This window comes from Scardinius erythrophthalmus (assembly GCF_964197995.2).
Source record: "Scardinius erythrophthalmus genome assembly, chromosome: 3".
Lineage (NCBI taxonomy): Eukaryota > Metazoa > Chordata > Actinopteri > Cypriniformes > Leuciscidae > Scardinius > Scardinius erythrophthalmus.
In genome coordinates, this window is record NC_138223.1 from 25,549,548 (window position 1) to 25,563,489 (window position 13,942).

The 13,942-nt window shown below is 37.4% G+C and overlaps 1 protein-coding gene across 3 annotated transcripts in view; it reads right to left on the bottom strand.

Moving 5' to 3' along the window:
* Positions 1-2,443: 2,443 nt before the first annotated feature.
* Positions 2,444-13,942, bottom strand: part of rims1b (regulating synaptic membrane exocytosis 1b) — a gene marked incomplete at both ends in the record, with an annotated part of 89,184 nt that continues 77,685 nt past the window's right edge. For 2 of the 3 annotated variants that reach the window (XM_081361722.1, XM_081361720.1), the window contains 8 exons: positions 2,444-2,662; positions 2,902-3,041; positions 3,260-3,361; positions 4,047-4,153; positions 4,705-4,855; positions 7,214-7,431; positions 11,746-11,906; positions 12,071-12,186. In XM_081361722.1, the coding sequence (XP_081217848.1) occupies positions 2,444-2,662; positions 2,902-3,041; positions 3,260-3,361; positions 4,047-4,153; positions 4,705-4,855; positions 7,214-7,431; positions 11,746-11,906; positions 12,071-12,186 (1,214 nt within the window). Of the gene's footprint in view, positions 2,663-2,901; positions 3,042-3,259; positions 3,362-4,046; positions 4,154-4,704; positions 4,856-7,213; positions 7,432-11,745; positions 11,907-12,070; positions 12,217-13,942 lie in introns of all 3 variants that reach the window. The other variant, XM_081361721.1, reaches the window with a different exon arrangement.

Consider the following 13,942-nt stretch of genomic DNA (forward strand, 5'->3'; position numbering starts at 1 on the left):
GAACATAAACATTGGGTTGAAAATTTCTTCCACACACTTTTTTCTTTTATTTGGAAATAATAAAAATTAACTTTTTTCTTTTTCTTTTAAATATAAAACATACACACATCATATGAGCCACACCTGTATACAAACAGAAATGTTGCAGTGAATACTTTTTCTTTTTCATCATCTCAGTGAAACACATACTAGAAGTTGTAAACAGTCAGCATTGTTTTCCCCTCTACTCAAGAATACTGATCAAGTAAAATAAAACCTGTTTTTTTCTGATTTCGTGTTCATAGCAGAGGTGAAGAATTTGGCTCGAAAGCACAGAGAAAATGACGATCTGGCTACAGCTTTAGAGCGGAGTGGTTCGGCCCTCTAAAAGTGACAGTGAGCGCTCTAGATTTGGACCCATATGATAATAAAGGTGTCCGCTCAGCGGTCCCATATTGGGATGGTTGTTCTCAAAAGTAAGCCTTGGCCCCTTTGCAAATATGGCTTAACCACATGGTTATCTCATTTTTACAACACATGCGCTAATTAGTCTCTGTGCATCTACATTTATATTTAACATGTATACGGTTATGTATGTATGATATATTTTTGACATTTCCTGTTTTGATATCGGTATACTCTTAAATAACTTGATGGGATGTATACATAGGTTAATTTCTGTGGTTTTGAGGTAAATTATGATTCAGTAAAATCTGTAAAACAGGAAGGAGGTTAGCTTTTGTTCAGTGTTACAGTACAGCACGTTTCCCCAAAGGTATATAAAAGACTAAAATAAATAATTAAAAACTTGAAAAAAAGAAAAGTTGCAACATTCAGCACCGAATGGAGGACATGGACTATTTTTTTTTAGCTGATCTGAAAAGTCTGAGTGAAAGCAAATGGCTTCTTTTTCTTGGTTTATCTCTTATATTCAAGTACAAGCAAACTGTACAGTACATGCAACATACAAGCTGGCCTACAGTATGTTGAACTAACACATATCTATTTCTGTTACTTTTTAACATTTGTGTAGTCTGTTTTACAAAAATGTGCATGCAGCTGGGAACTGATCCGAGTCATGCTGCTCCACTGCACTGGAGGGAGGGGCCAGTGGCCTGATAGATGATTGGTGTTTATGCTTGTGATGGCAAAATCTGATTGGTCACTTCAACATTTACAGAGACCCACAAGAGGAATAAGCATTTTTTCTCAATCATTTGAAAAAATCAAGCTTTTGTGCTTGCATTATTCATTTAAAATAAATACATATGTGCGAGGGCTTGTTGAAGAGTCAATCGTGTGACCACAGGGTGGTATAAGTTAAAAGTGGCTTTTGCTAAACCATATATATTAAAAAGGACAATGTACATTTACGCAATCACTTACCATCAAACAAATTTAAAAAGTTAGTTTAGTGTCCAAAAAAACTCTATGTATCAAGATTTACTCAACAGATGAAAACATAATTATATAGATTTCTTTTACCAAAGACCCTAAATTAGAAAACTTACATGTACATAAATATGTTTACCTTGGTACATAGTGTTTTTTCATTAACTAAATGTATACTTTTTAATAGCATTTAATGATAAGTGTAAATACCTACAAATCTGATTGAATTCACTGAATAAGATGATGTATGCAATGCACTGTAGGATAATGCAATCGTTTCAGTTAACAGTAAATAAAAATGTATACTGTGCAAAGAAATGTGTATTTTTCCAGATACGTTGTCTTCAATCTCTTTTTTAACATTTCATGTCATTTTCACAGCACATTGGACAACACAAACCAATTGATTTTCATAAAATGTGCCAGAGATGTTAAAAATAAATAAATAAATAAAACTAAACAAATATAAAATAACTTCTAGAAGAGAGTGGCCTCTGCTAGCTGTCACAAGCATTGAAAACAGAGGAACTTTTTGGAGGATATGAACCATGGCTTTGGGTCCTCCAGGTTTAGGCACCAAGAAAGGCCCTGCCCTTCCAGACAACCTCCCCAGGGGACGCCCTACGTCTTTCCAGTGGCTGACCTTTGACTTTCAGTACAAACAGGGTTTAGACAGGGCCTCGGCTGAGGCCCCACAATCCCTTGGTCAGAGGTCACCTTTGTTTTTGGGCTGATACATTCTGATGCTCTGTTAAAAACTAGCTAACGTACATTTCTTTAATGAAGACTTGACAGAATATCACCCTGCTTTCTATGTCACCCTAAAGCGGTGCTTCCCACGTGCTAGTGTGCTAGACAGCACTAAGTCTCACGCAACAAACAGTGAGAGAAACAAACGAATTCGGCAGAACACGTGCTACCCACAAAGAGGAAAACATAAAAACAAAGTCACAGGAGTGATTGTCAGATTTGAACAAAGCTTTGTGTCATTTCATCGCATTTTCTGCCTGGCTCTTATTGTTGTCTCGTTGTCTCTCAGCTTGTATTGACTGTGCTTTATATTGTTAGTCCACTACGATCGAACTCCCGGAGGTGCCGGTGAATTGTCCAGGGATGTCTGAGAAGCACGTCGAGTTATAGAGGCAAGAGTTGGGTCGACAAGGGAAGAAGGCGGGAAAAGTTTGTACCAGCCAATGACATTGCTGGAGAGGTCCAGCTCCTCTAGTAGGATTTGTGCAACTCCCATGAAGGATTTGTGGTCCATTCGCCCATAATCTCCCCAGACAATTACCTAATAGGATGAAATCAACAGTTTGTTTATTGATTCATCAGTGGATGGAACTCTCAGGTCACATAATCAAAGTTAATAATATCTAATCTCAACAATGTGATCTATTTAAACTAGACGATTGTCTTTTTCATGCAGCCCTTGTGGGCTTCAATGACATTTTCTCACAGAAGTTTTGTTCAACTGCCTCATCAAGTGGATAGAATCTGCAAAAATAAACTAGACGTAGAAAAAAGACTCACTTGTAACACTTTACCCTGCGGACTTTCTTCAAACTGCAGTGCTTGCTGGTACAGCGGGTCGAGTGTCTTGCGTGCAATTTTTGTCTTCTTCTTAGCTACGTATGCCCCATTGTGTAGAAGATAGACTTTGACATATGGAGCTATGATCGAACAGAATGGATCAAATTAGGGAGGTATCAACACAATGTATACTACTGACATTACTGAACATATCAAGTATGACTAGCTCTGGCAAATTTGCCAGTTTTCTGTATCACCTAGAACTGCTTGATGAGTTATGTGGCTGAGTAATATGATACTGTACATATGGAGTTAGAATCACAAGCTGTGAGTTCAGAGTACATCAGAAAGGACTCACCAGGGAGTGATTTGGATCCTGGTTTTTGGATGAGACCTCGTGCTCTTATCACCTCCACCTCCAGCTGGCCTTTCTTATTCACCATGCCAATCTGAATGTCACCTGGACATCACCGAATATGCAAAGAAAACCAAGTAAAATTGGCCATTTTATTTAAACGGTACATTTTCTTAATGGATTTATTCAAATGGTTCATGCAAAAACATTATTTGACATTATTTCCCAAGGCAGTTACCTTTTGTATTTTGAACTGAAGTCAGTAAATTAGGACTGTAAATGTAATGTACTGTTTTTAGTACAAATATAGAAAAAACTATACAACTAGAATACAACATAACTGTTTTTAGCTTGACGCAAGTCTTGAAAAGAGACGCGAAAAACAGTGTGACACGATGCAGTGGTAAATGATGTCCATATGACAGATTTTATAGACTGACGATTAAAAAATAGCATAGACGGATCACTGAAATGCATCCAATGTGATAGTCTCTAAGACTATCTTATAAAGGACTTGATTGCTAAATGAATTGCTATGAACTGTAGGCCAGCTTATTAAATTATTAAATTATATGTAATTTACAGTATTGTCTGCTTCGATAACATAATGGCTTAAAATTATATTGGTTCTTCGCAAATTTTTATATACAGTGTGCAGTTACTTGTGTAGTTAATCAAATTAATCACAATCAGTTGCATAAAACTGAATAGAAAATGGTAAACAATTGACAGCAAATGGGATAAGGATAGGATGCTACAAGGGAGAAAGTCACAAAGAAGAAAATCTTACCAATTGCTGGTGTGGCTAGGGTTTGTCGACCAACTAGTTGAGCAGGGCCCAGTCCATCCAGGAAGTCACTGAACTGAGTCTCGACTCGAACTGCTGGAAAAATTTGACTGACAAAGACAAACATTGTAATGAAAAAAGGTGTTGCAGGTGTTGTTCTTACTGACTTATAGAAATGATCAATGTATCCAAAGTATGTGGATTTGTATTCAGTTCCCACAGACCGAAAGTCTTTTTGAAGCATGTTTACAGTACATGTTTATCCATAATGGCAATGCCTGACTGACTGTTGTTTGGATAAAAGGACCAGCACTTAATGAGGCTGCTATTTCTAGAAAATAATAATCCCGGTATAAGATGGGACATTTCAGAAAGGAAAAAAATATGGAAAATGTAAAATTATTTTGGATCATTGTAAATACAGGAACAGGAAATTGCTCCAACTGACCCCTGCTTTGGGACAGACATGTACATACAAGAACTGGCAATTGGTATGAAAAGATAACAAGACCAAATTTTTCCATGTTGTTCTAGAGAACGCGTAACAGATGTTTGGAGAAGTGCGTGACCAATGCAGTGCCAATCTTGTTCTCATGGGTGGAAGTGCTGCATTTAAAAAATTACAAAATATAATCTAATAAAGCACGAGAAGGAAACTTACCTGCCGTCTGAGTTGTAGCTGTTCATGCTTCCGTTGTTGGATTCTCGGCTGGGTTGACGACTCATATTCCTCTGCAATTCCACAGCCATTCCCGTCTCCTGACTGCGCTGGATTGTCCCTTGACTGCCCTTCGACTTCTTATTGGACGCCTCTGAAGATGGACAGATTCCACAAACAATAAAGAAATGTACTTTTAAGACTTTTAAGAGAAGTTTGTATCACTCATTTGGAGAAAAAAGAAAAAAAATCTGTATCCAACATGATTGTCTGTGATAAATTTTTAAAGAGTTCAATGAGATCAATGTCCTTTCTAAACAATTCCGGTCAAGCTGCACACTATCTTTTTAACATGCTACATCCTTTTGGATGTTTGAACCAGACGGCGAAATAATTTGACAGTGCTTGTAGCTCCCACTGGGATGAGAGCTAACCGTACTGCGTTAACCACCCCTTTATCTGTCTTAAAACAGATGGGGGGGGGGTGAAGCATGTCTCCTCCTGAGTCACTTTTGTCTTACATAAAACAGAGAGAATAAAATGTAGATCCCCCGCAGGTCTTACGACGACTCTAATGTGCTTTCAAGACTTTTTCAAAAGAAACAGGCTCTGTGGCAGTGGCATGAGTCGCCTGATGGAAAGTCTTATTATACCAAACAATGCAGTCAGTCCTGACATCTGAAAGTACTAAAATGGCCACAGGTGCCCCTTTTGAAAAGATGCTATTCAGGTTTGATAAGGACAAACAAACCATAGCTAAAGCATACATTTGAACTCGTAGCAGGATACTGATCAAAGGGTGAAACAGGAGAAGTAGGCTTAATGTTTATGACACTACGTTTTGTGTGTCCTCTTGTTTTGTCTAGTGAAAGCACTTTAACAACTTCTTAGGACAAACACATGCTATTTTTTTTTTTTGTCAGGTAACCTAAAAAAACATCTAAACAAACTTTTTTAATTGAAGTACATTTTGGGGTCTTTTAGATTTTCTAAGTCACTTATGTTTACCAAGGCTGTTTATTTGAACAAAATACAGCCATTTTATGAAATATTATTACAATTTAAAGTAGATCTGTTTTCTAATTTTATATCCTGTGATGGCAAAGCTGAAGTTTTAGCAGCCATTACTCCTTCAGCCTTCAGTGTCACATGATCCTTCAGAAATCATTCTAATATGTGACCCTGGACCACAAAACCAGTCTTAAGGCCCGTTCACACCAAGGACGATAACTATAAAGATAACGATAAAGATATAATTCAAAAAATCGTTCTCCATATTAAAGAATAACAGAGTTCACACCACAACTATAACGATAAAGATATGAGGAATGATATCGTTGGGATCACTTTCAGAACGATTTTTTTCCAACTGTCGAACGATAAAACACTGACAGCCAATCAGAATCCATTCTAATTTAAAGGTCTCGCGCATTTAAAATGGATCTGGATCATCCGGGCGCGCGCGTGCTTAGAATAAAAAGACCGTTATCGGTCGCTGGTGTGGACACATATATAGTTATCTTTATCGTTATCTTTATAGTTATCGTGCTTGGTGTGAACTGCCTTTATGTGTAATTTTTTTTAAAATTGAGATTTATACATCATCTGAAAGCTGAATACATAATCTTTCCATTGATGTATGGTTTGTTAGGATAGGACAATATTTGGCCGAGATACAACTATTGAAAATCTGGAATCTGAGGGTACAGAAAAATCGAAACATTGAGAAAATCGCCTTTTAAGTTGTGCTATTGGCGATAGTGCTGAATCCATTCACAAAAATAAATGTTTTATATATTTAAGGTGGGAAATTTACAAAATATCTTCATGGGTCATGATCTTTACTTAATATCCTAATGATTTTTGGCATAAAAGAAAAATCTATAATTTTGACCCATACAATGTTTTGTTGGCTATTGCCACAAATATACCCGTGCGACTTAAGACCGGTTTTGTGATCCAGAGTCACATTTGCAGACTTGGTGCTCAAGTAACATTTCTTATTATTATGGGGTTTTTATACAACAGTTGTGCTACTTTAAATTTGTGTGGAAACCATGATACATTTTTTTCTGGATTCTTTGATAAATAAAAAAGTGTGAACTATTGAAATGGAAATATTTGCATCATTGTAAATGTCTTAACTGTCACTTTTAATAAATGTAAAACCTGATAAAAACCTGATTTCAACAAGTAAAACATGTTCCTGGATCAATATCTTTGTTGATCCTGGAACAACATTCCAATCAACCAATCAGATTTGAGAAACAAGTTTACAGTTTATCTTAAGTTTAGGCTTACAACCAGGGTCAGGAGCTTCTACATAAGTGTTATTCACCAATCATTTCCCTCTGATTTTAGGGATAACTTATGGATAGGGTTAGTTTCAGGGGTAGGGATATGGTTAGGATTCAATTTTCAGACAGGAATGTTGTTCCAGGATCAACAAAATATGTTGACACAGGAACGAGTCTGACTCAGCAAAATCAGGACGTGCGCAAAAGACACTGACCCGTTTGACTGATCTGTGAGGTGCTTCGGCTGCGACGGTTTCCCACAATAGCCACGAATCGAGCATTGAGGCTGGAGCGACGCTTTTTAGCTCCGGTCCCGACTGTTCCCAGAGCAGTGTCAGACTGGCTGCCGTCTGTTCGCTCTGATGTATTAATGTCACCGCTAACACTTGTGCTCTTTAGCATATTCCGACCAGATGAGGCTCTGACTTGATGACTGTAAGCAAGAGAAAGAAAGAGTAAAAGAGAGATGAATAGTTCATAGACAACTCAGTTGATAAATAAAGGTAAGAGAGAGACACTAACTGTTGAAAACCATATTCAAGATCTTAATGCTTTATTATTTTCCAAGATGTATGTACACTGCTAAAACAGCTTTCAAACCACATCACTGATTCTAATCCAAGCACAAAATAATAGCTGGTTTTGTCCAATCAAATTATTTTGCACAAGCCAGTATGGAAGTGAGAATGTTCGAAATCTGTTTTTGGACAATATCATCTGCTTCTCTACATGAAATTGGACTGAATCACGAAAAATTAGTCAAAACTAGTCAACACTAGTTATGACATCACTTGACAAGCACAGTTTTAGAGTTTGAGCGAGACAGATAAAAAAAGAATCAACTTTTTTAAAATAGCTAATAGCCTTTCGTTGATGTCATGAATCGTGATTTACTATTTTGTTGCAGGTGGAATAGTGTAAGTACCGAAAGTAAAAATCTCATTCATTTTCTGCATAGGAAAACTGATTTTAAATGGTAATTTCTAAACATTTAAAAGACAGACTAACTGCGAGCTATGAGGTTGTTAATCAATGATATATGCTTTTGTTGAAGCCATCAGCCTTCATTATTTAAAATTTTCAACATATTTTTACACAATCAAGTTCAGCAGGGTAATTCCTGGTGAAAAACTACACAACCCATAATTCTGCAGAAATCTCCACCAATCAGAGAATCAAATTGCTCTCACGAAGCACTCTTAAACTACTTAAATATTTGTCTGCATAATATGCATATTTTGCAATTAAACCTAATTGTTTCTAAACATATAATATAATCAAACATCTTTAAAATGAATATTTTTATATAATTTTTATCTGATTATGCCATTTGCAGTGCTTCATGGGATTGTAGTACACAGTCTCGCACCTTTGTCTTTTTGTCTGATTTTCAAAAAAAATTTGTTTCAAATCAAAGATTATAAACAAAAGATTATTGATATACCTTGTACATGGTTGGTTTGGTTCATGATTATATATCTCTTAAACTTCACAAGCATTAAGTAAACTTTTTTTTTTTTTAATCCCTACGGGAAAAATACTGGGGTATTCTTCTGGAAAGCATTTGATTGGACAAAAATGTAATCAATATCAGTATTCTGATTTGTTTTCCTTGGAAAGTTTAAAAGTTAAGACCTACTTAAAGTGAATTGTGTTTAGAAGTACACAAAGTGACTAAAAGCCACAAAAGTGTTTTGATTCATGAAATCCTCAAAACTTGATTTGCATCTGATTGAATAGAACTGTGTTCATTAAAAAGCAACATCTTCGGATCAGTAGTTCAAACTGTCTGTATTATGACACAGCAGCACACTTTGACAGTGCAGCCATGTCCTCTGCTGCCCCCTGGGGGTTCGGAGGAGATGCCGTGTGTCGGCACCCTCTGACGGTGTCAAGGTACTGCAGGACTGTCCAGCTGCACTCTCCACATCATGTTCACACCCTAATCCACTGTCTGTAGGATGTAGGGTGGGGATAGGAAGTAAGGAGGTAGGTCTCTCTTCCACAGGCTGGAGGGCAGTGCCAGTGACAGAGGGGTAAGCAGACAGGGTTCTGGGTTTAGGAGGATCCAGTGCTGGCTCAGTATTCAAGCATGGGAGATATGAGGTGAGGCATGCAAAGAGGGATCTAATACACACAATACACAGGACACACATAGACACACAGAGTGGCATGTGAATGAAGCAAAACATACAAATGATACAAATGAAATCAAACACAGCATGCACAATTAACCTTGTCTCAAACTATATGTAGTGTACAGGATCATTTTAAGACAGCAGAAAAGAATATTCCAATAAAATATGAATAGTTGGTAAAGGTTAAGGTATTAAGGTATGCTTGACGCATAACATGCACATTTTAAATTCATATGGATGTACAAGGGATAGTAAATATTTTAGAAATAAAACTGGTCAACATTTACTTTTTCGCTATTTTTAACCCCTTTTTTGTCTTCACTGACTCATTCTAACGGCTGTGACAAATGAACTTATACAAATATTGATCATAGTCAACTTATTAATAAAAGTTGCATGCATTATAATTATAAAGAATTAGCTTAAAAATAAAATTCACAAACATTCAATGACATCGCACACGTCAATGCCATCTAAAAATATTTCATGTTAACTATGTTTGTTTGAACTAAGCAGACTTCACCCAGTGACACCTAGTGTGTGGCTTCAAACTGATAAAAAAATAAAATAAAAAAAATGATGAAGATATATAACTGGTTAGTGAAGCCCCAAATGTGTTAGGAAAGAGACAAGAATAGACAGAAAAGATAGAAAATTAATTTAAGGCTTTTAATGATATATGTACAAGCTCTGTTTGAGGAGAAGGAATGTTTGTATCCTCTTTTCATTTTTTTCATTGTCATTGCCTCCTTTCTATGTAAATTAGTCTTATTATAGAAAAAAGTACATGTTTTTAACGTTGCAATATTACCACGTATGGTATGCAGGGGGTACTGTAAATGGAATTTTTTGTACATTTTCTACTGATCATAGCAGCAGTGATTCATCAATTGAGGATCGAAAGCTTGTGAAGAACTCTATAACTGGGCATATGTCCAGATGTGTGGTGTAGTCGAGCATGCTTTTTGCATTTTAAAGAGCCGAATAGGGTGTCTGGATCACTGGGGTCATTAAGTCGTTAAGACAGATTGCAATATAGTCTGCCAACCCTGAGGAAGATTATATATACATTTTCAGGGTGCTGTTACTCGATTTGCATAGTTTGCATAGCAAATAAGACGATAAAACAATGCAGAATGTGCATACAAATAAAAAGCACTATCAGCAGAAATAAGATAAGATTGCTCAATTCTAGATGTTGTTTTTGTTGTTGTTTCTGGTATTAGCTAATGATAAAGTTTTATCCGGTGGTGGTTGAGGTGAAGACACGGGCAGGGGGAGCTGGTCCATGTTACCTCAGATCTCCAGCCACCGTATGACGTCTGCGTTTAAGCTCCTCAGAGAAACGTCTCTTTCCCAAACTCCTCCTGTTGTCTGTTCCATTCACCCCCCATGAAATCCTTCTCTCCTTCTTCTCTTCTCCTTTACAACTCTCCAACGACTTTGACCTTTGACCCCCAAAGCAATATGCATGCATGCAATAGGGCACAAGCCGTAATAGAAAGAAAGGTAAATCATGCAGAAAATAAAAATGTTTCAAAAGTAACAAGCCATGCATAAGACAGACAGCTAAAAGCATGCAAATGTCAAACACGACTAATAACAAAAATGAAATATCTCTACCTGAGGACACATTTTTTATGACCTGAATTGAATAATTACTGCTAGTATAGAATAATTTAGCAATTTTACTAGTGAAAAATATTATGATTTGTAGGAGAGGGAATAAATAAGCATTGCAAGTGAACAACAATATAATTTAATGTGACAGAACAGAATATGATTTTTCAGAGTATGGAAAAATAGCAGAGAGCTAAAGAAAGAGAGAGTAAAAAGTTGAAAAACTATTTTGTAGCTATTAAAATATATATATATATATATGTATATATATATATATATATATATATTTTGTACTATTTTTCCAAACACCCCACCCATTGGTGTGGAGGGTACAAAATCAACTTATGCTCCAACTTCCAATGAAGAGTTAATCAAGAAAACGTACTGGCTACTTTTTTTTAAAGGTCATAACTATATTTATGCATTTTTATATATCTATATTTTCATTGGAGTAGGTACAATTTTTGTAATGTTTTTGAAAGAAGCCTCTTATGCTCACTAAGGCTATATTTATTTTATTTACATTTAAAATAGCTGTTTTGCTGATTAATATTTTTTTGTGGAAAGATCAAATGAACAGCATTGTAAAAAGTATTTACTGTCAATTTTGATCAATTTAATGAATTCTTACTTTATAAAAAATATTAATTCCTTTAAAAAATTTTTTACACCAAACTTCCAAATACTTTTATATATATAATCTGATAAATATTGTGTTTTGCTGCAAAAGCATTTTAGGCATGCTATACACTTCTAGTCATTAAAAGACTACTTTTTGAGGGTTTATATGTCTGATTGTGTAGCTTGTGTTGCTTATATCAATGACGGTCACACTATTATTCTTACACTTTGACTTAAACCATGTACAATGTTGCATTTTCTAATAATAACTGCAAATCAACTCCAACATTAGCCATTATTATGCAGTACTTTCCAAGTGTTAAATGTGGACCCTGTGTGTTTGTTTCTGTGCATGTTTATAGGCTAACCTTATTCTCCCATGCGGCCTCTCAGACTGAATGGACATGTAGCTGGTGGCGCTCAGCCGTGAGGCACTGCTGGCATGGGAGATGGCTGAAGCATCGCTCATGTCGCTGTCCGATGACCTCGCAGACATGTTGTCACAACTCCTCCTCTGGTCTTTATACATCTAAACCATGGAAAACAACTAATATTTAGAACCATTTTTAAAAACAATAAAACTTACAAAAAGGAATGTGGGCGAAGAATTAAATTTTGTGAAGAATTATTTAATCATCAACCAGCACTGCCAGACAAATGAGTTGGAGACCTAAAAGCCAGTTTAAGACTCACATCTCTCCTGTTCTTGAGCTCTGCCTCTGGGTCGTGACCAAAGCTTGTAGAAGAGCCCGGCCGATAGGAGGGAACTCTCATCTGCAACTGACGAGCCCGCTCCTCCACTGCTAGAGCTACAATGAGAGAGTAAAGGGGACAGTAAACTGAATTTTTGAGGAAATTATACTTTTGATGGAAATGCACATTAAATCTTCCCTGTTTGAAAAGACAGCTTAAGGCAAGACACTACAGTCAAAACCATTGTTTTTTCATACTTTTTGAGATTTTGGGATATTTTGCTTGCATAACATGTCTTTTTCTTCTAGTGGAAAGAAAACATCCAAAACACTGAAATTGTTTATTTTATTACACTTTATCTATTTGCTATTTATCTTTAAAGGCTTTTTTCTCAAAATGAGTATTTTATCGCACAGTGAACCAGAAATGTTTACTACAGTAGCACTTACATGCAAAAAAAAAAAATGTTTCAGTTTTATTCTTATCTATATACTGAAGGTTCCCTTTCGAAGTGGAACTAAAATCTGCGTCATGGAGTTGATGTTATTGGGACACTCCAAATGAGCTGGTGTCTGAAGCATGTATGTTACCCACCAAACTTGATTGGCTACCACTGTGATGTCACAGGCATGTCGGCAGGCTATATGCGGGCACCTAGTCATCAGCTTCTTTGTCTTTAGGAAGCCATATGTTTGTCTGTGCATGTAAAGATTCTCTGTGTGTTTGCGGTTGGGAGAAAAAAAAATGTCTAGAGCATTTAGGAGATGTGTCACAAAGATGTTTAACACTAACACACTATTCTCACGATCTGTGTGTTATATGTCCTGAAATGGAGCATGCTCAGTCAGCCCTCAAGGGGGCTGGTTGTACTCATTGTGTTCACTTCACAATGAGAAAGTTCCACTCCAACATGGCTCTTTTCAAGTTTTGCTCCCCGTGGATTGGGTCCAACCACTGCCGAAAAAAACATAGCGACTTTGATCGTGGGGGTCACAGGTTGAGCCAGCTGAGTAGCTTGAGACAGGTCTATCCCTTTATCAAACATCATTCACTACCTCTCCAGCTCTCAGGCCAGATCCGAAAGCCCGCTTTGCGGCTTCTTCGGACCTAGCAGAGAGCATGTTGTTGACATGAGAAACTGTTGAGATGGACATGCTGAGTGACTCTTTCTTCTCCCTCACCCCCACATATGAGGATCTGGTCAACGTAATGACCCGCACCACAGCCAAATTAAAGCTAGATTGGTCAGTGGAGGGGGGAGGAATCTGCACCAGGTAGACTGGATGAGCGATTTCTCGCAGGTCATAACAAGCGCAACTGTGAGCCTTCTCTTCCTCCCCAATTTCTATAATGAGGTGGTGAGATTGTGGAACAAACCATTCTCGGCCTGTGTTCACGCCCCTCTTGCAAACAGATACGCTAATATGAAGGGGCTTGCTGAATATGGTTATACGAGGATGCAACGGGTTGAAAATTCGCTTGTGAGCTATCTTGTCCCCGGTGCAGCGTATCCAGACCCGATATCAAGGCTTATGTGGTGGTGGGCCAGGATTGTGGAGCTTTGTACACCATGTCGGTTCTGCAAGCTTACCAAGCTGACCTACTCAAGGATCTCAACCTGGGTGAGGGAGTATCTCAGAACGCATATGCACCACATCCCCAGCCACAGTCGAGGTTCTACATCCCCCTCTTCTGACCCTGTTGCTGACCCTAGCTGGAGACAAGGTCAGGGGGAGAGTGTCACTGGGTGCTCGAGGAGGCAACCTCACAAGAAGCGAAAGGAGGATCTAAAGTAAGTCATCTCAGCCAAAAGTGCAAAGAAAGATGATCCCTTGGTGTCCTCTTTTGGCTTTTCAGTGGTAGGTCCTCATG